The sequence below is a fragment of the Periplaneta americana genome, chromosome 16, assembly GCF_040183065.1.
Source record: "Periplaneta americana isolate PAMFEO1 chromosome 16, P.americana_PAMFEO1_priV1, whole genome shotgun sequence".
Lineage (NCBI taxonomy): Eukaryota > Metazoa > Arthropoda > Insecta > Blattodea > Blattidae > Periplaneta > Periplaneta americana.
In genome coordinates, this window is record NC_091132.1 from 154,459,700 (window position 1) to 154,486,536 (window position 26,837).

The following is a 26,837-nucleotide window of genomic DNA, read 5'->3' on the forward strand; positions in this document are numbered from 1 at the left end:
GGCCTAAATCTTATCCAATAGAAAACAGAGTTTACGTTCTCCTAAACATGATAGATCACGTTTCTCAGATTATTAAATTTCGGGGGAGGGGGAAACTGAAAGGTGAATCTTAGGGTATGTTACAGTTTCATGTCTCATAAAGTTCTTTACCAACAAAAGAAAATTTGAACCCTAAAAGATAAGCGGGGTGGTACAAATTGCGATATCTTATAGCTAATTCGAGAGACAAATTTCACTCCACTCATCAATGTCACTTGTTTTATTTTTAAATACATTAGGCCTGAATAAAGTGCCAAGGTGTTGTATGCCTGGCTGCAAATTCAATTAATAGAAAGTAACTTAGTGGCGATATTTACTTTTCCTTCAAGTAAGTAAAAAAAAAAAAAAAAAAACAGGAGTAAGATTAAGAAAATAGTATTTAAAATTAGCTTATGCATGTATCCACACGCATTTGTAAATTTACATTGCGCTAAATTATTGCAATTCTCTACTGTAAAATGAATAACTTTGATTTGTTATTTCAATCTTTTTAAAGTCTTAATCTGTGTCCTTTACATGACATTTGATTTTCGCTTTCTATCTCATTCCTAAAAAATTAAAGCATAACCATTCATTTTACACTGTTGTTTGTACTTTTATTACAATTTTTTTTGTTTCAGTTAGTAGATAAAAGTCTTTTGACATGTATATTCTTTGACTCGCTGAGTCTCCTTTGGGAATTACTAAAGCGGAAATATATATTAATATAAATTTAAAGTTTAAAAACATGGATTTTATAATAAGAAATTCCCAGTAACTTACAACAATGTTAATTCGTTTAAGGTGGAAAATTATTGGTCACGAATAGACCTAACATGTCAGACGGCGCCAAACTTGCTACACTTACTGCTCCGTGTGGCCGCTTCCATTTAACTCAATGCGGTCTATAATTCCAGCTACATTTGTCGCAGAAAGTTGCTACAAATGTAGCTGCACGTGTAGCCACCCATGTCGCTACGTGTGGCCACCCAACAGCAGTAAATGTCGCAGAAAAAATAGACCCGGACCCAATCGAGTTGCGACACGACCTTGGGATGCGCCAAACTTGCTACATTTACTGCTCCATGTGGCCGCTTCCATTTAACTCAATGCTGCCTATAATTCCAGCTACATTTGTCGCAGGTTTTCTGCTACAAATGTAGCTGCCGTAATTGTCGCAAAATGGGTGGCCACACGGGCGCTACATTTACTGCTAGTTTCTGCGTTAAATGTCGCTACGTGTGTCCACATGATATGCCACACGTAGCGACATTTGTAGCTAGTTCTTTTGCGTTTTGCAGCACTCAGCCGTAGTGTAGTGGAAGCTTTCTTCCGAGGTGGAGTATGAAGCCAAAGTCACTTTGTGTATGTTGTTAGTGTACATTATTACGGTCACACACAATTGTAATGCGCATGAGAAAAAAATTATAGCAGTTCCATAAAGTTAACTTTTATTCCTGTGTCCATTTTACAACAGGCAATATTGTTCGTCAGTAACAATCGGAAGTGCGGTGTGGGTGAAGGATTTGCTGAAAGGTTGTATGAAGATCTAATTTCTCGTGGTTCTGTAGAAGGGTCATTGGGATTGTACGACAGATTAGACATGCTCTTCCCTTCTCAATACATGAATTTCTGAAGCATCTCCAAGTAAAAAGGAGTTGTAAACATGGCCCAAAACACAACTCAAAGAGGCAATCTGTAACATAAAAGAATTGTTTTTTTTTTTTATCTTTTTTATTAAATGAAGTCGCTGTGAAGGGTTTACTGGAACGCTCTTGTATAGATTTTATTATTGAAGGAAACCTTTGGTCGAAAATGAAAGAAAAAAAATATGTACTCTCAAAGAACCGTATTTTGAAAAGAGTATAAGTAAACATATCTATCATAAATGTTCTCTTTTTCTTGGTTTTGCAGAATGCTTATTGGACGTTGTGGCAATTTAAACTTGACCCTTATATCCCAAAATACAACTCAAAGTGGAAATGTCTTTATAAACAATACTGATTTGTGAGATCTGTCCTGCAAAAGAATTGTACGTTTTTTTACCAAACAAAATTGCTGTGAAGGGTTTGCTAGAACGCTTTTGTATACCTACATTTTATTATTGAAGAATTCTTTAGGTCCAAATTGAAGAAGAAAAATATATGTACTTTTTAAAGAAAGATATTTTGAAGAGAGTTAAAAAATAGGGCAACTCAGCTGGACTATACATAAGCGAAGCAATATTTATTGGCACCGTATTGTTAGTAACAAAATATGTCATATATATATATATATATATATATATATATATATATATATATATATATATATATATATTGGCATCGTATTCTTATAAATCTGTCATGATAATTTCCCACCTAAAGGTCAATCTCCATCTCTACTTCACTCCCTCATAAACATAAGTTAATTCTGTTGTTATGATTACATAGATATAGCCTACATACTGAGAATTTCAACCATTAAAAAACGGGTTTTCCTTCAAATTTGAGAATGCCTTTCTCTCATTGTAGGCCTAAATCTTATCCAATAGAAAACAGAGTTTACGTTCTCTTAAACACGATAGATCAGGTTTCTCATATTATTATATTTCGGGGGAGGGGGAAACTGAAAGGTGAATCTTAGGGTACGTTACAGTTTCATGTCTCATAAAGTTTTTTACCAACAAAAGAAAATTTGAACCCTAAAAGATAAGTAGGGTGGTAGAAATTGCGATATCTTATAGCTAATTCGAGAGACAAATTTCACTGCACTTATCAATGTCACTTGTTTTATTTTTAAACTAGCTGAAAGCACCCGGCATTGCCCGGGTGCTTTCCTTTCTGCTTCTATTTTCAATTAAACTGGTTACTATATTTTCGGAAATCTCGGAAACCTAACTCTTCGGAAATCTCGGAAACCTAACTATACACAACCAAAACGAATTGTCTTTACTAAACTTTCCTCGCCCATAAAGATGAATCTTTACTTAACGTCATTTACATGAATTAATGAACTCCTTAGCCAAATGCCTGCCAGGGTTAACTTAATTTAAAACAATTGTAAATCAGGCACCGAAAAGAAAACTTTTCATCATGTGCCTGACGTTAACCTGTTGTTTTACATTTATGTATTGTTTTTATTCATTCATTTGTTTTTGTTTATTTATTTGTTTTTATTTATTTATTAATTCTCGTGTAGTTAAGGCCATTAGGCTTTCTCTTCCACACCGCCAGAAATACAAATAAAGTAGTAGAAAAATCAAACTATAAACAAAGTAAAACCCAAAGAAAATATAATTCCTTCTCCTCTTTCTGATCAGTTTCAGCATCGAATCAATACATACATTTAATTTATATTGGCAGATTTTTTACCTTTTGACCGCTGTACACCCACATATCATACCTAGTTTTTTTTTTTTTTTTTAATAAAACTCGAAACTATATTTCATAAATTCAGAACATAGTATATTAATTCTAATTTTATACACAGAATGCAGATACAATATAAACTCGCAATAAGTCATTTTTTAACGTACAGACTAATATTCTGAGAAACGTATAGGCCTACCGCTATTTTAGAAATTAAGAGATTTTTGTTTCCACACTGCTTAACATACTAAATTTGCAACGAGATTATAGAGATTTAACTTCGCAGCAACACATTTTCGGACATGAACAACAATATTTTGAGAATGAATACAATGTTATTTTCAGTGGGATTATGTATATTCACATACTACATTAGCAACATGACAAAAGTATGATAGTCGTTTTGTATTTCGCACTATTTTTCAATTGGCTTCCATGATCACGGCGCACTTAATCGTACTGTACTCGTAGCAGTTCATACGCCGAAACTGTGTATTCTGCTTTGTGACGGAAGAGTGATGTTATCGCTAATAAAATTGTGAATTATTTTCATTTCAATATTTCACAGAGGTAAGTCTGTGTCTGTGATTATTTCAACGGGAACTTTTTATCTTAGATGTAGTTAACATTCAGTTGTTATTTGTCTGCCCTCTTATTGTGCGGTTACAGACATTGGTTAATTTTATTTTAATGCTGCTTTATAAGATGGATGTCTTATTTACAGATTATAGCTTACACTACTTCAGGCCACTTGTAATAGTGATAAATTGAAATTTTCATATATTTGATTGGAATTACTTTCGGTGGAGGTTAATTATGAACCAGCCACTGGAGAAAATTGTTGAAATACCTTGAAAATGTCTAGTATGGAGTAGTGGAAATTGGATGTGATTACTGGGACAGCTGTATCCCACGCAGCCGCCCCAAATACATACCTTACATATACCGGTATATAACATTTTTCGTGAGTGAATAAAATATATTTCATGAATGTGACGTAATTTGTGGGAGAAAATAAAATGGTTTTCAGTGTCGCCAACACCTTATTTGTCTGCCCTCTTATTGTGTGGTTACGGACATTGGTTAATTTTATTTTAATGCTGCTTTATAAGATGGATGTCTTATTTACAGATTATAGCTTACACTACTACAGGCCACTTGTAATAATGATAAATTGAAATTTTCATATATTTAATTGGAATTACTTTCGGTGGATGTTAATAACACACTACACACCTAATCTAACAACCTAACCTCTTGCAATACTACATACCTAACCAAACCTAACAACCTGTCACAATACAACACACATAATGTAACCTAACCTAACACATACACATAATAACTACATACTTGTAGTAACATTCTCATGTTTAGTATTATTTCGTTTGCGAATGTTACCCTCCTTGTTCTATGCCATGTCGGGAGCCATCTAGTGAAAGAGGGGTTGAACGTGATGGTGGGCGACTTTTTTAGTCTTCATTTTTCATAATTACATAATTGCATTCGTTCGTTAAGTCTGTGTTTTGTGCATTAATCAATGTGTTATTGCAATGTTTTATATATATATATATATATATATATATATATATATATATATATATAATGTAGCTCCACATTGGCAGTGAAAAGATATCCAGTAATTCATTCAGAGGGAGGTGCACTTTCTACCTTAAATTTACTTTCTCAATGCAGTGTGGCACTTTATAGGCCTATAAGGTACACAAAATTATGTTTTTCCTTTTTGTGCTTGAATGATAATTATGCAGAACAACTACAGAAGCGATTTTGTTATTTTTGGTGGTTTAGTTGTGTTTAGTATTGAATTTCGTTTATTAGTACGTGTATATTATGCATAGGTCAGTTATGGTTGAGGTAGAGTAGAATTTTTTAAATATGAAGAAAATTTGAACTTGTTTTTTTTTCTCGTGTTTAGAAGACAATGTTGTTGAATGCATAACTTTTAATGTATTGTGATTTGATTGTTGAAGTGTTGTGTGTTCTTATTGGGTGATTGTGTCTTCCGGTATGATTGGATGGTTGTGGTTGTCATAAAGCATTGTGTGTTGTTATAGGGTGATGATTTTTCCAGTATGATTGGATGGTTGTGGTTAAGTTATAGCTGTATGTTACGAGCTAGAGTTTCTCTAAGTCGTTGGCTGTGTGATTGTAGTTTGTCGTAGTTGATGCGTGTATTATTCTCATCTTGTAGGTGGTCTATCGCTGTGAGTTGTAATGGATGTAGAATTTCGTTTTTTATCTGTATAGAGTTGAGAGATGAGGATATTGAATACTATTTCGTGAATCACGGTAATCTTAAGAATTGCATGATTTGCGAAGTGTTTTGCCATGAGTTGAGAGCAAATAAGACGGATCTGAACTTCCATTGTGGAAGATTATACCGGAAGTATGCGAAACGGAAGAAAGTTGGTCGTTCTGGTATCTTTCTGGCACGTAGTAAACTTAGTATTGTGGACGTTTTTCGTTTGGTTGCGTCATTGGATATTTGGGAGAATATGTGTTTAATTATAAATATCTAATGGAAGAGACTGTGTGCATTCTTTAGAGCAGCTGCAGCCCTGTATCCTCCGAATTATTAAGGTAGGTTGATCTTGTTTGACATTGTTTGACGAATCTGTGAAATTGATTCAGTCTTTGTATGGCTATTTTGGTTAGGTTATTCCTGCTTATATTTGTCCTCTTGAAAAAAGAGTGAAAATTAAGGTTTTTAATAAAAAATATTACATTAAGTTTTTGCGGTTTACGTTGTTTTCCTACTTTTGTTTTTAAGTTTTTTTGAAAAAAGGTGGTAAAAATGTAGGGTTTTGGAAAAGAATAAAATTGAAAATCGCTTCTGTAGCTATTATGCATAATTACCTGCTTGAACTAATATACCAGTAATGGCCGCTAACAATGACCGCATTGTTGACACGTTTTCAATGCCATCTATGTGTCAGGTCACGAACTTTTCAAACACAGCTCGATTGTAACCACTAAATATAAGCTTCTCTTAGCAGCTTACATTCTGCAGATATATCAACACTTAAATGTCTGTTACAGTCGCCATGGATGTAATCAAAAAGGAACTAGAGATTGACCCTTTGGCTATACAATATTGTGATGAAGTTGATACAGCTGAGAAGAAGCCAATATCAGAGGTAAATTTAGTCACTGGTTGTAATTACTACATGGAACATGTATGACATTGTTGAATATAAAGTTTTATGAAAATATATCCCAGTTTATAGTCGGCAGACTTTCAGTATAGTCTAAGAAATTTCAAATCTAGTTGTTTGTCATGTTTACCTTCATGCTACATGTTACATGGTTCTTTTAAAATGCATCTACATGATTTAATTTTCCATGCATTTACACATGCTGTCTGGGAAGAATACTGAAAGAATTAAGGGTAATTTCATAGAAGATGGGCACTTGGTTGAATGTAGTAAGCATTACCAACTTTTTTACTTCAGAGTTAAATGTTAGTGATCTTTTAGTGACTTTTATATGCTAGTTCTAGGTTTTTATACTAGGTCTCGCCGTGATTTTCTTTTAATTTGATTGGTTATAGTTGTCATTTGTTTTAGAATTTTCATTAATTTTGAATGGATAATGACGGTGTCAGTTTTCTTGGTTGTTTAACGTGAGTGGTTGTTATGTCGTGTCTGATGGCTAAAGCTACTGAAAGTTTGTCATTTTATGATTTTCTTTCGATTTGATTGCTTACAGTTGTCACTTGTTCTAGAATTTTCATTAATTTTGACTGGATAATGACGTTGTCAGTTCTTCGTTGTTTTACGTGAGCGATTGTTATATTGTGTCTGATGGCTAAAACTATTGAAAGTTTGTCATTTTATGATATCTGTGAAAGATGTGTGAACTTAGAACAAGGTATTAAATTTTGTGTAGATTTTGGCTTAGTTCTTTCGCTGATGAATAACAATTGTGTTGAATGTTGAGGAGAAAACTGTTTTTATGTGGTTTAAAGGAATTATTTACTGAATTTTCTGTATAAGTTAAGGTGTAATAAGTGTTCGAAGATAATTTCATTTAGTGTAAACACATGGTTTATTTATACGAAGTACGACAAAGTGTTGGTTCAGTACTTTATTGCCTGCTTAGTTTGTTTAGATTGCCTTAAAGCGCGTGTCATATACTGGAAGTGAAGTGGTTGTCGTTGAAGACGTCAATGAGAAATGAATTTTATTTGATAAGATGATAAATTATGATTTGTTTTGTGTTTTAGTGATTTTTGGGAGTAAAGTGCGGACGAAAAGTGCCAGAAAAGTATTGCCAACTATGAAGTTCGAATGCCACCAAACGCCAAAAAAATCAAAGATGAAAAATTAATTATATTTTAATTTTTTTGGAGGGCTTGTTCCTCTTCAAAAATATGGATATATATTTGATTTTCCATCTTTGTTTTTCTGATGTTTGGTGACATTTGAACTTCATAGTTGGCAGAACGTTTTTGTAGTTTTCGTCAGCCATGTTGGATTTTGCCCGTCTTCTAGGAAATTACCGAATTAAGTTTAAAACATATTTTCAATTAAGATGCATGAAGATTTTGTCTCTACATGGTGCGCCATTTTGAACGTCATCTTCACTAAGTAAATAGCCTATATTAATTAATATTAAATATCAGTCTTACATTCGTTGCTTGAATGCTTAAAGTTGAAAGAAAAGTTGAACCGTGTAGCTGCATCTATTTAGTTTTTCGTAGTATTTTAAGAGCTGGTAATGGGCGCTCGTTTTAATTGAATTTTAAGATAACCTTTAATCAGAATGCTTTCCATAAATATATGTATTTATTTTTCATAAATATAGTGTGTAATATCAAAAAGTTGAATTCTATTACAAATGAGTAGCTACTTGCATATCTCTCAAATACTTGTGGTAGGGCAGATATACCTCCAGAGCAATATCATCGCAACAAACATACGAGAGCCCTTGTGATGGTGTCAGACGACTGTTACTGAAACGAGAAATAATATCTATACAGAAGATAATTAAATTGTAATTTCTAATAATTAATTAAGATTAGCAATATTTCAAATCTGTTAACCCTTTTTACTTTTCTAGTCAGGTGTGTGATCTACATGCAATATAAATCGATGCAATTAATTATTTTCAACTGGAACAGTAGCAATAATAAAGTATGTTACGCTGCTTTATAGTTTATGTATTAGTGTTCTGCTTCTGTTATTGAAGAGCAGTTGAAATGCATTACCGTGTTAGTATGTTGGCGAGGAATAAATGGTATGACTCCTGAACTCTATTTGGCAAGCATTCGACTTTTTTTTGGAATAGATAAGTTATAATTGAAGGGAAGAAATCCAAAACAAAAAAGTGGACTTCAAATAATGGTAAAATTTGCAAAAATGAAGGGACAGCTATTCGAAAGATCATTCGTGAATAAAAACAATCATAATAACTTAGATATTTAAGAGTTGTATTAAACACAATGTGTACGTATAAGTTACATTTAGTACAGTTATCACTTCCACCAGTCTTTTGTTAATGTGTTTAGTGGCTGAGTTCTGCTTCCACACTTCACTAAATGATACTTGGGGCAATGTTTGTTGCACAGTTTACAAATGCAGTCCTCCTTGGGTTCATAGTATGATCCGATCTGGCATATCTTCCCGTGGAATCCATCAGCAGCGAATCATGCGTACAGGTGACAGAGTCGGAAGTTCAGTCCTTTCCTGGCTTCTGTTTTCATTGCTTCTGTTTCCATTATTTCCTTTGGTATCTCCCTGGCTTTGCTCAGTCATTCCTCGATGACGGTTTTCTATGCCTCCATCTCTGGTAGATTGAAGCAGTGTCTAATGTCTCCGATGAAGGATTCCTGTGCTATTAAGAATGCATAGCTATTTCTTGTGAACTTTAAAATTGACAGTGCTCATTTTAGGAACCTGGCTTTGACGCTCTCTAGCTTCTTGAGGTTGCTCGCCATCAGATATTTCCAGATTAGCTGGATTCCATATGCGGCAGCTAGTATAACTTTGAGTTTGAACAGCGCTATCACTGTTGGCAGGGATAGATTCCGTAGCTTAGGGGTGTCATAAGTGGCTTTTGTTGCAGCTGTTGTTTTCTCTTGAATATGCATAGAGAAAGTGATTCCAGTTGTTTGTAACGTTATTCCCAAGTACTTGAAGCTGGTTACGAATTCCAAGGTTGTTACGCCACTTGAGAGGTGGTCCCTCTTTGATAATCTTCCTCCTCTCCTGAATTTCATAGCTTTCGTTTTTGCGCTTTTATTTCCATTGAATTTTCTAATGCCCATTCCCTGATGCTGTCCATGGCTGTTTGTAGATCTTCTGGACTCCTGGAGAGGATGGCCATATCGTCTACGTACATAAGCAGTTTTACATTTCTTGTGTCTATGCTCTGGCCGATATCTGCCGTCATTACGTTAAAGAGTACCGGGCTCATCGGGTTCCCCTGTAGGACCCTTCTTGTTTGGGTGATATCCTTCGACATCGATATGCCATCGTGTATTGTCACATAGTTTGTGTTTAGAATCGACTTGATCGTTTCTAGTTCGTGACTTGATCTGCCTAGTATATTTTCTAGCTTGTGGATGAGAATCTTTTTGTTGAAGCTATCAAATGCTTTAGCATAATCTATGAAGATCGCATATAGCGGAGTAGTGGGTTGTGCTAGGATCATTGTTATTTCTTGTATAATTTCTTGAACAACGTGCAGTGTTGATCTGCCCTGAGTGAAGCCATATTGGTTCGCTGGAATGGTAGCACGTTGTCTTTGTTCAGTGCGCCCTAAGAGGAGCCTGGAGAAGAGTTCAAACATAACGTTCTCCAAGGCGATTCCCCTATAGGAATTTGGCTCGTCCTTCTTGCCTTTGCCTTTGTAGAGAGAATAACGAAATTAAAAAATCGGAAGTCTCGAGGACCAGATAGTATTGCTACAGAGATTCTTAAATTAAGTTCATACGCCATAATTCTATACTTAATGCGTATATTTCATGTATCCATAAACAATGCAGCTATTCCATGTGACTAGAAATCAGCTATAGTGGTACCCGTACATAAAAGTGGAAATAAATTTGATGTCTGAAACTACAGACCGATTACCCTTACATCTGTCGTATGTAAAGTCATGGAGCATTTGATATCGGATTATATTCGTCGTGTTCTAAATGTGAAAGACTGGTTTTGTGACTGCCAGCTTGGTTTTAGGGAAGGCTTCTCATGTGATAGTCAAATTACGTCGCTGGTTCAGGATCTAGCTGAAGAGGTAGATAGATGTGGAAGAATCGATGCAGTTGTGATTGATTTTTCGAAAGCATTTGTTTTGGTACCACATGACATATTAATAGATAAGTTCAGTAGGCTAGGAATAGATAAAAGAGTGGTGCTATGGATCCAAGAATTCTTACAAGGTAGAACCCAGAGAGTTAGAGTAGGTCACGAAATATCAGAAATTGGGAATGTAAGTTCAGGGGTACCACAGGGGAGTGTTCTGGGGCCTTACTCTTTATAATATACGTAAATGACTTTTTATTTTTTATTATTTTACTTGTGAAGACTTGCAAACACACACATACATATATATATATATATATATATATATATATATATATATATATATATATATATATATATATCTTGTAATTCACACGTGTACTTTTAACTATTTGACAATAAGGGCAGTCACACAAGAATGACATTTTGTATCCTAATTATGTTGGTTTTTAGTATGTTTTTATTACTCTGTATGCTATTTAATATGTATTGTATTTGTAGAGACTAATGATATTGCTAGAATGAATGTCGTATCTGATGATGTTGTCATAATCCAACGAAAACGTTCATACGAATTTTAAAACATGTAACGTAAAGTTTTGTACCTCACATATATTGCAGTAAAGTCAGTGACTGAGAAATAAATACTCCTAATATATATTACAGACTTTTCTGAAAATCAAACAAAATCAATTGCAAAGTAAATGCTTGTACATTTCCGTTTCTGGTGTGCCAATTAACGATTCATTCATACTACACCGAACATTTTGAGTTGCTGAATGTTGATGAAAAATAGGATGTTTTCAGCTCACTTATTTCTTCTTTTACCCCTGAGTTCTTTTGTAGAAATCATGTACATATCTTTATGTGTATTTATAAAGAAGAACGTATGTATATACGTATTTTTTGTAAATAAAAAGCACATTTACCTATGTTCTTTCGTCTTCACATGAGTCGAAATTTGAAGGTAAATATGAATCTTGGAGACTTGTGGAATAATGTATTCTATATCACAAATATTCACAACATAACATGCTTCCATAAAAATTCCGTTGCAATAATGGTCAATATATTTTAATGTAAATGGTCACAAAAAGATATACATCAATATAGGGCAATATTACACAAAGAATCAATGATAACATGATAGGTTCTTTTTTAATCTAATATAGGTGCAAGAAAAAACAAATCATTCCAAATTATATAAAATTCTATAAAGTCTAAAACAAAGAAGTTCAAGATTATGATTATGATGATGATGATGATGATGAAAAAATTCCTTTACCACCTGTTATATCTAAGTTATTAGAGGTAAACGAGGCAGGCGAAAAAAAGGGAACAAAGGATGTCTTGAGAGGCAACAGGCGGAACCAACTGCCGATAACAGATGCCCGTTCTTCGCAGAGGTAGCAAGGAGACCAAGAAACAGAGACCACGAAATAAAGGGAACAAAGTCAGTAGAGTCATGTGAGATAAAACAGGGCGAATGAAAACTGTTGATCTATGTGGGCAAACTATACCCGAATATGAGACAGGAACAACTAATGAAGGAAAACTGTGTCACGGGAGAAATCTTCTGCAATCAATTAGAAACAAAGGGCATAAACAAAGCATTCAGAGTAGGGAACTCTATTCAACACTAGGAGAAGACATCGAACCCTGAGTTCTGGCCAGAGGGGATAATAATCAGAAGGATACTTTTCGCCACCAAGAGTCACCAGGAGCGAAACTGCTGCAGAAACAGTAACAACGGCTACATCCAAATATTGTCATGCAATGTAGAAGGGCTGCAATCTATAATCGCCATGACCCCCTTACTCACCTTCCAAGAGAATGGGATATTATTCTTCATAGAAACACTCAGCCTAAAAGACTTGAGCATCGACAACTTCTACGGAATTCACTCCCCAGCGAAGAAACGAGACAGAGGCCGCCCCTCAGGGGGACTAAGCTGCTTCATAAAACAGCATCTACAACTGCTCAGTGTAATCGACCGTAAGGATAACACTGACAATAGCTACCAGAAAAATAAACATAGTAGGCGCGTACTTCACACCCAACACGAAGCCCAAGACCATCATCGACGAGGTAGGAAGGGCACTGGAGAACATAGAAGACGGTCAAGCCAACACTTCTTGTAGGGGATCTAAACTGCCGCATAGACAAATGAGACTCCAAAACCCAAGTGGTCACACACTTTCTCATGGACTACCAGCTGAGACTGATAAATCGAGAGAAAGAATACACCTATATAGCTCCAAATGGAAGGAGTACAATCGACCTGGAGTTATGAAGAGTCAAGGCCACGCCCATGTAAAAGTAGAAAAAGCCGCAATTAGGAAACACCTGCCAGAGGTAACTACAGTCCAGTTAAACACAGGAAAACAGGAATGAGCAGGTAAAAACTTCAAACCAAAAGCTTCAAGACACATAGATGAAAAAACATGGCAACAAAGCAAAGTAGATCTACCAACAATAATGAACATGTCGAGACAGGGGGACTTAGATGGGGCCACAGAAGCTCTGAATGGCATTATCATCTGCGCTGCCACAAAAGTAACCAGACCCAAAATCACTGCAAAGCTGTGGTTCGAAGAATGTTGTGACATGAGACAAAGGACACTACAGCTCCTCCATTCTGCCACGGAATACAGAAGTGACGCGCTAGCAGACTACACTGGAGAATGGCGGAAGTACAAACGTCTACTGAAAGAAAAGAAAACAACATACGACTTCCTCATAGGACAGAAATTAATTGCCGAAGCAGAAATGAAACCTTTCAAAATTCTAAAAGCATCAAAGTACCAGAATACAAGCCCCCTTGTAAACATGGAGCAGTGGGAACTGCACTTCAGCAGCCTCCTCGGAGAGAAGGACAAAATGTCAAATGGCTTCATACCACACGCAGCAAACACACAAGTCTTGGACCCAATTACAACCGAAAAAGTCGTTAATCTAATAAGGAATGGAAAGAATAACAAGGCTACTGGTCCAGATGGGATATATGCAGAACACCTGAAGGACACAATCCAAGACCTGGCAGGACCCTTAGCATGCCTTTTCAACGAATGCAACAAGAAAAAAACAATACCACAATAATGGAGAAAGACACTTATAACTTCTATCCTTTCTGAAGACCCTATAATCCGACCTAAAAATTTCCGAGTCATTTATATCTTCCCTAAGCCATGACTCTGTCCCAATTATTACATCTGGATTATAAACATCGACCAAGTTCCAAAATGTGGAATATGTTTATTTCTAATACTTCGGCAAGTAACCAGCAGTAGTCTTAATAGGCCTGTCCTTACTTGAACATTCTGGATCTCCATGGCACCGCGTCGTCAGTTATCTATCAGTGCTACTCTAGACACGTAATTATTGTATGTTCCTCGCTTCCAAAAGTAAACATTTCCATTTGTGTATCATAGGTACCTGTTTTAATCTTGTTCTTATTTTACTATCCATTGTTTTTATTGCACTGTATTTCGCAGGTGCCTTAATTAGCAATCAGCAATGAGGACCAGAGTGTGTAGCACGTAGCACTTGGAATCACTTCCATACCAGCTGTTGTATGTTACATATGCTTTACGTGTCTGTTTTCTATAGGAAGGAAATTTATTGGATTTCCAAGTGACTGGAATGAAGACAGAATGCATGGACCACAGCTGTGATTTCACAGCAGAGTTTAGAGTTGATGAGACTGCTTTGCCAACTACTTTTGTTTCGATGAAGTGTAAAGCTGAGGTATGTGTATCCTATAAGGTTTTCTGGCTGTTCTTCTTTCAGTATTAATCTAGTATTTTGTTCATCGCAGATGGTTACTATAGCAGTGAACCTACAGAGATTTAGCATATGCAAAATGCATTATTATTTTCTATGTAAAATTATTTACTCCTTTATTTCAATATATCCTAAATTTAAACTATTGTTCTGTGTGTGTGTGTGTATATTTGTATGTATGTATATTAAAAACGTTTGGTAATTCAACACCAAACTGTGGAAAAAATTATTATAGGCATCATCAAAGATTCCTTGGAACATTTTGAATTATCACCTTTATTTTAAATCCTAATACTATAATTTGATATACATTTTATTTGTTATATATAATATATTTATGTATCGTTGTTATAATACTATCTAGTGTATCTGATTAATTTTTATGGGCATAACTTAAAATGTTCAGTTTTGATTAGAAGTTTTGTATCATTTTTTCAAAATTTATACACCACTCCCTAATCTTCAAACACTCAGAAATTTCTGTTTTCTAGAATTTAGCATCTGTGTGATCTGCCAACGTTATTGGTCTGATGTTTAAAAAAAAAGTAATGTGTATGTATATATTACAGGGTGATTATGAACATCGTGCAGTACTATAGGATCTGATTTCTGACATGAATCTGATGAAAAATATTGATATAAACTTATACTTTCAAAATTTTTTTTTGAGCTGCTGTCTCTTGAATATTAAACGTAAACATGAAAACCATTAAGGTTTAAGCATATTGTCAGAGTGTGAATTTTATTACTAAATTGATACAGACTAATAAGAAACAGTATATTCCTCGTCCAACCATTCATTCCAGTCCACAATTAAGAGACTAATGATTATGCTACCTTTGCACGGTCAAAATACCACGGCCCTTCAAAATCAATCAGTGGGCAGGTCATATTTCATATTAAAATTCAAGAAAAGATGTTTTTGATAAACATGCGAGAATAAATTTATTTGCCTAGTTCCTTTTAAAATCTTAACAAAGATTTAACAATAACTTAAGGGATGGCTGTGAGATATGATAACTGCTGTCACAACAAGTACTCGAAGTGCTTCCCATTAGCGTCCAGACACTTCTGAGTTTGATAAACTATTCCGTGTGGATCATTAACCAATGTGTCCATAGAGATGATTTTACATGGCACTTCAATTTCTTCATGTAACTCCTCTAATATAGCTGGTTTTCTGTGATTCATCATATCCTTTAGGTCCCTCACAAGAGAAAGTGGAGTAATGGCTAGCATTCCTGACCATGAAACGAATGGACTGGGTTCAAATCCTGGTTGGGACAAGTTACCTGATTGAGGTTTATTCCAGGGTTTTCCCTCAACTCTTTAAGAGGAAATACTGAGTAACATTCGGCGCTGGACCCTGGAATTCTTTTGCCAGCATTATCACCTAGACGCTAGATAAACTTAGCAGTTGATAAAACGTCGTAAAAGAACCCACTAAAAAAGAAAGAGAAAGTAGGGTGGAGTTAAATCGGATGAACTGGGAAGGTACTCAATATCACGTCTTCGAACTATCCATTGACGTGGTATGGTCTTGGTGATAGTGTTGTGGTGCGCCATCTTGTTGAAAATAAAATCTCTCATTCTCATAGAGTGCACAAATGGCAGGTAAAATAGATATAGGAAGCATGTGAAGGTACACAAGGCTAGTAACTTCCTTCGAAAAAGAATGATCCAGTTACATCTCTGGCCACATCTGACATTGATTCCCAATAAATTCGCTCATTGCCTGTATGAATGTGTGGATTTTCTATAGCTCAGTACACATAATAATTGTGATTCATTCTACCATTCAACTTAAATTCTGATTTGTTAGACCAAATCATTTTGCTCGCAAATTCTTCCTCCTCTTGATTCTTTTCCTTTAATAACAGACATGCAGCCTTTTTTTTTTTTTTACTGTCCTGCTACTTGCAGTGTTGGCTCAGGCATTTATGCAACTATAGTCCCGTCACTCTTATTTCTGGCAGCCAATCACATTGCAGATTGGTTACATTTAAACGTGTGCGTCTTTTCATTCGCTGCTGATGACGTTATGCACTTCCTAAGGCTCGATAAATACCTAATATAATCGCCCGCCATTTTGGCTCTTTCGTTGGCGTTTGCAGAAAGCACACGTGGACGTTATTTGCCGCTCAATTATTTGCGGCAAATAGATTCCTTTTCTGGTAGCTTGGCAACGAAAGAACAAAAATGGCAAACGATAACTACCTACCTAGACTTTATAGAGCCTTCACTTCCTAAGGCGTAAGCAAAGAGGAGGAGTCACGCCGTAAATAACAGCGTTAGCATTATCATTTAATAGAATATCACACTACAAGTTCCCCCAGTAATCCAGTTTAACTTTGAGATTCCATATAATATAACATTTGTGAACGTGTCTATTCATTTTTTGGGGGGGCCCCTCTGTATTGTAGTGAAACAAGACAATCTTTAAACATTGTGAAGCTGAGGTGATTCGTTATTGGTTAATGAAGTAGGCCTACATCCTGAGAGATCTTTCTTGCAATATAAGTTCAGAGCAGAAATTCCTTACAAAATGTGAGCTCGAAACTCTGTCATTTGATACTGAAATTCCTTTTTGCACTTGGTAGGATTTAAAAGTAAGCATATGCCATGAAAATGGATTTGCTTTAAGTATAAAGTTGAGCCATCTTTCTGTTCTCTTTATGTTTCAGGAAGAGTTGTGTGACCTGGACACAGTAAAGAATGAGCTGAAACTGGAATTTACAGCAGAGGAGAATGAGATTCTGACAGATAGGTGAGTGTGGTGTGCAAGTCTTCATGCTGTCCTTTCTTTCATATCTTCATTAATATTATCATTAGAATTAGGATTAGCCCATAACATCCCTACAGGCCAAGTTCCTCTCCCCTGAATGGGAGGTAACTAAATCGGTCAATCCCAGGTAGCCATTCCGGGAAGGTTTCGCCTTTTATGGTACTGTATTAATACTTAATCTAATAATTATTAGACTGTTCACTGGGTCTTAATGTAACCACACTTTTTCCACTAGTTTTGGTTCACTATTGATCTAAATAAACTTAAATGCACTCCTTTGACTATACCTACTTTACACATTTCTCATCCTATGCATTATCCTACACTTCATTTGGTCACTATTACACTGTCCTTATTAATTAGGCCTATAGACAGCAGTGCGGAAAACTACTCTGGGACCTGTGTTCTTCTAAATGGAGCCTTAGTTTAGCACTGTCCACTTCTGTGGTTGGTGGATGTTCCCCAGTTGCATCCGCTTCTCAGTTGGTGAAGTTCTGCGTTGCTGTGCAGACCAACTATTCCCATTCACTCCTGTCCTTCGCTGATGTAGACCATCTGCTGCCAAAGGTTTCTCTCAGATTGTCGGACTATTGTATTCTCTGATGCTCTGCGCTTCTCTATCTGATCCTGGTATCCCACACCATCACTCGGTATGACCATCATCTGCTGGGGTTTTGCCTCGTGATGTTACCTGCACATCTTCACTTTAGGCAACTGCTGGTGGATTCGTGTCTTTTAATTGGGTTCTTCTTCTTATTTCATCATTGCTTATTCTGTCTCGTCATGTTATGCCTGGATCTTCATTTCCATTTTTCTCTGGCAGACTTTTAGCGCTGTTCTGTCTTTAGCATGTTTGAGTCCCGTAAAGTAAGGCTGGTAATATACACATGTTCATAATATGACTCTAAAGCCTTACATTATATGCCTTGTCTATTAGTATGAATCTCAGTGCCCAGAATTTTGCCCATGTCACTGTGATGCATCTACCTACTTTCCTACTCGAGCATTTCTTGAAGGAGACTGTTTGTCCTAGGTATATTAATTCTTGGACTTACTCAAGCTGTTAATTTGATGTGAAAATGATGACTTTCTCTATGCTATTTGTCATTAACTTTGTCTTTTTTAAATTAATTTGTAGGCCTGCTTTTGAACTGAGCTCCCTTACTTCGGATAGATGTGACTGAAGATCTTTTGCAGTTTCGGCAATGAGGACAATGTCATCCATGAACCTTAAGTTTGAGAGTTTTGTCCCATCTGTTGTTAATTCCGTAATCTCCTGTAATATTCTGGATAATTTCTTTAAGAGGCATATCGTCATTGTTCCTGCAATAACTCCTATGTTCAAAATGTAAAATTTTTCAGTAGGAAGGAAAAACACATTTATTCATTCTATGGCAGTGGTACATAGAAGATTGTGAATTCTTACTTTTTCGAAAGAAAGAAAGAAAGAAAGAAAGGAATATAATGACATGTAGGAGATTTTATTATTTGCTGTATCACTATTTAAGTTATTTAAAAGAGCAAAAATCTGAAAATCGATCATTATTTCACATAGTAGTTGTTGCAGGAACAACGATGATATGAAAAGTTTAGTTGATATTATGTCTCCTTGTCTTACTCTTCTTTGAAGTTTGAATTCTCTCCCTTGCTTGTCTAATTGAATCTTCACGGTGATGTTAGTGTACAACTTGGCTAGAATTCTGATGTATTTTTCCTCCATGCCTTACTTCAGGAGGGCTTCTAGTATTGAGTATTGAGATTTGTTCAACTGTGTCAAATGCTTCAGCGAAGTCGATGCAGGCAACATCTTTGATTGTATTCCTTTGTTTTTTCGATAAGCAAAGCTATTGTAAATGATGAGTTGTTGAGCAACCTGTACGAAACCTGGCTTGCTCTACAGACTGGTACTCCTCAATATTTCCATACGGGCTATTCCATATGAAATCGATCTGTAAAAAACCTCGCATTTTTTTATACTCTAATTTTTTCCCTATTTATACAAGGTGCTGAGGAGAGTGCATTTGCAAAAATATACTATCGAAAGTCAAACGGTTTTCATATTGTTGAACGACAAATTTAGCATATTTTAGAAAAACAAGCCTCCTTCAGCGCTCAGAACTCTGGAACCATTTACTGCAGTACATTGAACGAGAGCTCATTTTGAAGCTGACATTTGGTAGGTTATGATAAGTAATCCTTATTTTTATTGTATACAGAGAGATAATCTGATTTTACTTACTTTCAGGCTTTTTGCCCATTTGTAAAAATGTAAAAAAATATTGAGAAAAAACCTTGCATTATTAACAGGGATTCGGCATTGTTTGCTTAGTGTCACGGCAATAAGTTTCGAGGGTATTAAATAAATTATTTTCACACGCCTGGACTTCAATGGAGCAGTACCGCATGCACTGGCTGAGAGATGAAGATAAGCGAGCGTTGGGCGTCATTTTACTTCTGTGTTTATGAAAACCTGTGATAAAGCTAGCCCAGCTATGCGCTACTAGATGATACATCACGTGTTTATGTCTCCTGGCATTGCTTCCCTCAGCTAGCTCCCACCTCACAGTCAGCTGGTTACTTCACGCGCGTACTATTTATTTTCTTTATTTGATATTTTCAATACTTTCTTATCAACGTTGCAGCAGTAAAAAATATGTGTTTATTTTTACTTTCAATGCGGAATCTAACCATATATTTTAAAAATATTTTATCGTGAGCGAAGGTGTCTAAATGAAGAAAAATCTAAATTTCTCCATTTCCATAAAAGGTAAGAAAAACTGTTTACATGTCAATATAAACTTTAACTTTTCAGCATCAAAATAAACCATGATTTTGATCATTGGGTGAAAGGCTTTTGGAGCCACAACAGTTTGAAGTTGTTAATTTTATGAAAATAACATAAATTTAAATATTTTAAATTTAAACACTATGAAGTTGTGATGCCTCAAACTTCGCATAAAGCATTGTATCACAGTTGTCTATGGACAGAAAAAGTTTCATTGTAATTAAAAATTTCAAGGTTAATTTTCTCTATATTTCGGTCGATTTGAGATGGAATAGCCCATACAATCTTTTGGTGATGACCTTGGAGGATATTTTGTATTTGTAAGACAACAAGGTGATGGGCCTGTAATTGTTTATGTCTCCTTTTGAGCCTTTTTTATGTAGCAGAATGATTTATTCGTGTTCCATTGTATTGGTATGGATTCAGTTTCTAGTACGTCGTTAATCAGTGTTGTCAGAGTTTTCACAAGTTCGTCTCCTCCCATTTTTAGGCGCTTGTTGCTAATTTTGTCTCCTTTCAAAGCCTTCCCTGATTTTACTTCCTTAACTTGCTGCCCTGACCTCACTGTATATTAATATATACAGTCCATTCACTGCCTTTTCAGCTTCAAGTAAGGGTACAAACAAGGTGCTTAAGACATGGAAGGGGGTTCTGTACTAGGAGGTTCGTTCCACAAGCACACAGCAGTAAACAGAGTAGGCAGCGTTGCGACGTGCAGTCCTGTGGTGATACTCAGTGCACACAGTCGAAGTGGGTGCAACATGTGGCGTCCATGGGAAGACCCGTAAAGTGAAATAGTTGTAAATAATAGTAAATAATAGTGCCAGTCAAATGCATCCCCCATAGGTAGGGGAAAGCCTGTTCAGAAACAAGCTGCTCATATTTTCCACATATTTTAAAAATGCTGGAAACCAGTCACCACTAACAGAGACAGTTAATGCGACAGGAGTACCATTATCGACAGTGAAAAGAATAATTTCACTAAACTTGTCAAACTTCGAAACCCCGACAAAGAAATACTGGGTGTGTAAAAGAACTGTCCAAAATAGACGATTTCAATTGTGATTAGATTCGGTCAACCGTGTACCAACTTTATGAACAACAGACAGCACCTATCATTGATAACATTCTTCCTGCAGTGAGAATGAAAACAAACGACACGGGATATGAATTTCCATTTGACAGGACAATGCTACATAAAATTCTATGATATAGGTATTATATTCAAGGCACAGAACAGACGAATACCTGCAATGGAATCCTGAAAACTACAAATATGGCATTCCGAATACCTAACTAAAATTGAGTATTATGGACAGAAAGGGTATCAAGATCTTACTTACATGAAATATGATACGATACGCATACTGGTATATTAATTTTAGTCGATGGACTGATGGTACTAATTTTTGTGACACAATATTTTCTACCAGATAGGGGGAAAGACTTTTGATTTTGCACATTGGAAGAAGAAAAGGATTTGAATGTATTATTTGTAATGGAATAGGTAATTCATTGTCCCGTAGTCATAACTGTACTCATAAATACATAAATTGTAACATTACTCCCATAAACATGTTTGAATTAAGTGTCATCTGGTAATATCTAATGATGAAGGACGCTAACAATAATTATTTAAATTGAATTGATACATTTTACAAAAACAGTAATCCTACACTAGTTTTTAACAATATTGATTCTTGTGACAAGTACACCAACATTATTGTACTATGTAATTTAAACATATTTCAGTTAAATATACGTAGCATTAATATGAATTTCTCTGAATTATGTGTATTATTGCAAAGATATACCTGTATCTGTTTGTTATTGTGTTGAATTGTTGGTAACAATCTATGGATATAAAACAATCCATTTCGGGAAAACACTACACGAGATCTGGCAATGCTGCAAACACTCTTGGTTATAGGCTGGTACTTGCCATGCGCCTCCTGGAGTATACGAAACAGGAGGAAGAAGAGGTGCAAACTCTCTCCCCTTCCGTTTTAAACAGCTGAAAAGGCAGTGAATGGACTATACAACATTAATTTGCAATGTGTTATGGCATGGGATGGTTTGGCTATACATTAAGAACTAGTGGGGAAAAAAAGACCAATAACCATCAATGATAGGGATGCACAGGGCGACTTAGAAATGATAGATTACGAAAATCATGAAAAGAGGAAGACTTCATGAAGGCAGTGTGGGATAGAGTTATATGTAGGACACTTGTAAGATCAACAAGCCTAAAGATTGAGACCATCGATGTGGCAGTCAGCAATATAAAGATTGTTAGATATACTGGTATGTCATCATAGGCGACGACTGTGGGGGTGCTTTGCATCTCGAGGACCCCCAAAATAATTACTGGAGGTGCTGATCATTCCCAATATTATTTGTACACAGAATTGTCTAATTAATGGTTTGAATGACGGTGATAAGGAACTGGAAAAAATTCTCTGGAGATGACTTGGACAAGGAGAGCCTACTTTTACGCAGGGATATGTTATTAGATATTGCAAGATCAAAACTGTACCACAACACAGATTTTCAGACTGTTTTTGGTATTGTTTGGAAAGAAACTTTTCTTCGTGACATGCTACCAGAACTTGTTAAGTTCATGAGACTAGTGGCCGGTTTGTCCAAGTAATGTTAGAACACTTAACGACTGTTAAACCTTCAACAGTTTGTTAAATACAGTTTTTCCATTTGTTCAACACCAGTTTGGCTTAACAGATTCTTAACCGATTGTTAACTTTAAATGTAGGATTTCAGGTCGTTAACTCATTTAACAATCAGTTAAACATGGCGGATAACACCACAGCTGTTCAGACAAAAGTTGTGAAAATAACATGTTATGTTTCTCTTAGAGGAATGTTTATAGTAAGGGCCGATTTCACCAAGCTTCGGTAAATCAGTCCGAATGAAACATTAACTAATACTGAACATTAAAATTTTTACACGAATACGTTTATATTTGCGCTGTCTCCGTAGACTTCAAGCCGAGTAGCTATATGTGCCTCGTCGCGCTAGTTACGTCATGACTTTCCGGTGGAGTAGTCAGTAGCGAGTTGGCTTGCCATCCCAGGGGCCCGTGTTCGATTCTCGGTGGTCACAATTTTTTTTTATTAATGTAACTAATTTTTATACACGTTACCTTTCTTCATTTTTTTAATTTTGTGTAGTGGAACGAATTATTTCGCAACTCTGGCTTCACTAGGAGAATTTAAAAATCTCTTGGGAGATCAATTTTATTCCCGAAATAAAGCTAAGATAAACAAACAAATTAAAGCAAAATAAAAGAAATACACATGTGGATCTAATACATCGTCCACATGCCACCAGCATCTATCACTGTCTGGCATTTTCGGGGCATTGAGTCCACCAGATCGCGGAAATAGTTCTGGTCCTTAGCGAAATCTGATCTCGATTTTGAGTTGGGATGTCTCGATATTTGTCAATCATCCTCTTTTTTCATGCTTTTCCGTGAACCGTCTTTGAACGTTTATGGCGGTGTGCGCGGGGTGATTATCCTGCTGAGAAATTAAAGTTCCATCGGAAAGAAAACGATTATAAATTCCAAGAATCCAGCTCTTTCGCTTCTGTTTTAAAGCCAGTGCAAACATATCTTATCGCTAGCTATAATATAATTCTAATAAATGAAAGTTAATATACCAATTAAGTTTTGTTATGTTTCAAATGTACATTATGTATTAATTTACTAATATTTCTTAGGTACCGGTATGTAATTATAATAATCACTTTCATGTCTTAAAATAAAACTCAGTTGTATGTTACCTAGTTGAATAGTTTCAGCTTTGTCTCAGCTGTTTTTATGATATTCTAACCTATGATCAGTTTCTTCTAAAATTTTGAGTATTGGTACCACGATTTTCGTGACGCGGTATCTTTTGTGAGTTTTTGTGTCATTCAAATTTCCAAAATGATCGGTTTTTAAATGGTTAACATTACCTCCATTAGACTTAATTTTCGTGCAGTTCCAGATATAACAATTCTGCGTCGAAACGTTCCGCCATTTTGTATTGCAACTAATGAATAATTAAAAATTTAAAGACGGAAATTTCTATCACTAAATTTAATTATAGTTTTACTGATTCGTTAGGCTAAAGATGCTTGGTGAGATATAAAAATGATTTAATGAACCAGTAAATACATTAATGAATCATTAAAACCTTAATGAAGCTTTGTGAAACCGGCCATAAGACTGGTAATATATAATTTAAAAGATATTTTGGAATATTAATATAGGGGAGATAATCTTTATAAGTCAACTGATTATCATACTGACGCTTATTTCGATGCTGAGCTATTATCCATTTAATAATTAGGAAATGTGCTATCTCAACGTGGCAAGCAATAATCAGATTTGAATATCCTACAAACAGAAATAGGCCACTTGTTCCAATTCACCAGCTACTATTAACTCTAGATTCTATGTTACTGGGTCTTCAACTATAGCCGATGTCAAAAGTGCTTCAAAATACGCAGTGAGTAAATAATAAAATGTTTCAGCAGCAATTGCTTCTTTAGGACGAAATTACATATAATTTATACATGGACCTGAATTAGAGAATTTTATATGTTACGGAATTCTCCTCGGGGTTTTGTGTACAGTTGACTACACACATTCGTGTAATTATTGTCACCTGGTGGTCATAATGCTGAGATTTTTCTAAACACAAATTCATATTTAGCATTATAAAATATAACCATACTTATAATAATTATTATTATTCAATAGTAATCAATGCAACTTTCATTTATCAACTCTCTGTACTGTATGAATCATGGCTATTGTAACAAGTTACGATTATATACATGTTTCATGACTTACTCTACAGTACAGAATTTAAATAATAATATCAGCCAATAAGAAGTTGTCTTACATATGCAAAACCAACTGCTGTTGAGTAGTTGGAATAGTATTAACGGCAGTTAAAGTTAAGTGTTGGTTATTTTAAACAAAATTGTGTTGGAAAAATGGAAAAACATCTTAACAAAACGTTAAAAATAAACCAGCTGTTAATTTAACATTTGTTAAGCCAAATTAAACATTACTTGGAAAAACTGGCCATAGTTCTTACAATGCTGAGTGATCATTCTCCTCTCCATAGATTTAAATTCTACATCAGGTCTTATCATGGGTTATCAGGGAATGAATGATGTAACTATCACAGAGAGGAGAAACTGCATTTAGATGTGGATGAAATATCAAATGGGTTCATAATTAGAAATGAAATTTGCAGGTAGACATTTCCTACGAAAACGTAATTTTCAAAAGGGCCACTCCTCTGTATTAGATCATGTTAAGATTATATTAATCCTCATGAAAAAAAGGCAGTGTTGTTAATAATTAAATAATTATTGATTAAACAGACTATGAACAGAGTCTTTACATTTACCAATTTACAATGTCGTTTGTTGTAGTGAAGGACTTTCAACAGTTTCAACATAAATTATATTAAAACTTGAATGTAGTTTTCCTTTTCTGAGTGAGCACCCCCAATAAATTTTACAAGTTGGCAGCTTGCGTATGTATGTCATTTTTATTGTTATGAAAGATTCAAGATACAGTAGAATTCTTTGTATCCAGCAACTGTGGGACAAAGCCAGTGCCGGATAATTCGAAAATACGTTTATAGATTATGTAAAAACACACTGTACTTCACAAACATTTTTTTCCATGTTGAAATTTAGTAATTTTAATATAGATAATTAAAAATAGAATTTTGAAATATGTACAATGTTTATTTTTAGTACTCGATACAGTAATGTAATTCATCAGTTCATAATTGTTGTAAAACAGTAATACATGATAGCGTAAGAAGTACTAAAAGCTTTTGTAACCTTATGCCAATTTTAAATGGCGTTCATGTGAGTCATGTGACGTGAAGAGCAGTGTAGTCAACGTCGCAAATGAAGTGGCACTCCATGATTTGAGCGTAAGAACATTTCGCTTGCATTTTGTGGAATCCATTGTGCAACAGCAGCGCTTAGCGGAAATAGCCATGATGCTATCCATTAGTCAAATGAAAGTTTTTTGCGCTGTAGGAATAGAGAATTTCACACTTTCGTATTTAGACTCATCCAACACTTCTTCGGAATGGGTGAGTTCAAGTGTTAAATTGAAAGATATCGTCTTTGCGTATTCTTTGCAAGGTCCAAGTAATAGGTGACCGATGTTATCCTCTACTCCAGGGACATAACGTTTTTTTTTTTTTTTTTTTTTTGTCTATGTTTTCACATGTGAACAATGTAAAGAGTAATCACAATATGTGGCATGTGCAATCCATGAAAATCACATCTTCGTCAAACTCTTCTCTTTCGCAGGAATGACTTTTTTTTTTGGGCCTAGCCAAAAGTGCCGTTGTTTTGGTATCGCCGGTTATTTGGGTGCTGGATATGAGGGATTTTACTTTGATATTACAAATACATAAGTTATATTATAATTAACACTGCCACTATTACGAACATCATTAACACTAATAGTGCCACTGTTGGTGCTGCTTCTTTAGCTTTCATTTGTTGTCATTGTACTCCACCGTCTTCTGTTCATCCTCTCCTCTTGTTTCTTTTTTTATTTCTACTTCGCAAAGCATATCTGGTCTCTTATCAAATTACCGACTCATACCAGTCTTCTTTTTAATTGTGTTGCAATTACAGTCTCTCTAAATATTTTGTTCAGTCCATCATATACTCGTATCTTCATTCTCTAAACATGATGCTATACTTATAAGTATGATTATAATATCAGTCAGGAATGTTTTTGTGTATAATTTTTACCTATATTTTATGCATTTGGTTGATCTTGTCTCGAATTACTAAAA

At 35.3% G+C, this 26,837-nt stretch overlaps 1 protein-coding gene across 2 annotated transcripts in view; it reads left to right on the forward strand.

The window, feature by feature from the left end:
- The first annotated feature begins 3,827 nt into the window (after positions 1 to 3,827).
- LOC138691469 (piggyBac transposable element-derived protein 3-like) overlaps positions 3,828 to 26,837 on the forward strand; it is a 30,529-nt gene continuing 7,519 nt past the window's right edge. For both annotated transcript variants that reach the window (XM_069813420.1, XM_069813421.1), the window contains exons 1-4: positions 3,828 to 3,938; positions 6,429 to 6,526; positions 14,246 to 14,383; positions 17,104 to 17,186. In XM_069813420.1, coding sequence (XP_069669521.1) covers positions 6,434 to 6,526; positions 14,246 to 14,383; positions 17,104 to 17,186 — 314 coding nt within the window. In that variant the 5' untranslated portion in view covers positions 3,828 to 3,938; positions 6,429 to 6,433. The remainder of the gene's footprint in view (positions 3,939 to 6,428; positions 6,527 to 14,245; positions 14,384 to 17,103; positions 17,187 to 26,837) is intronic.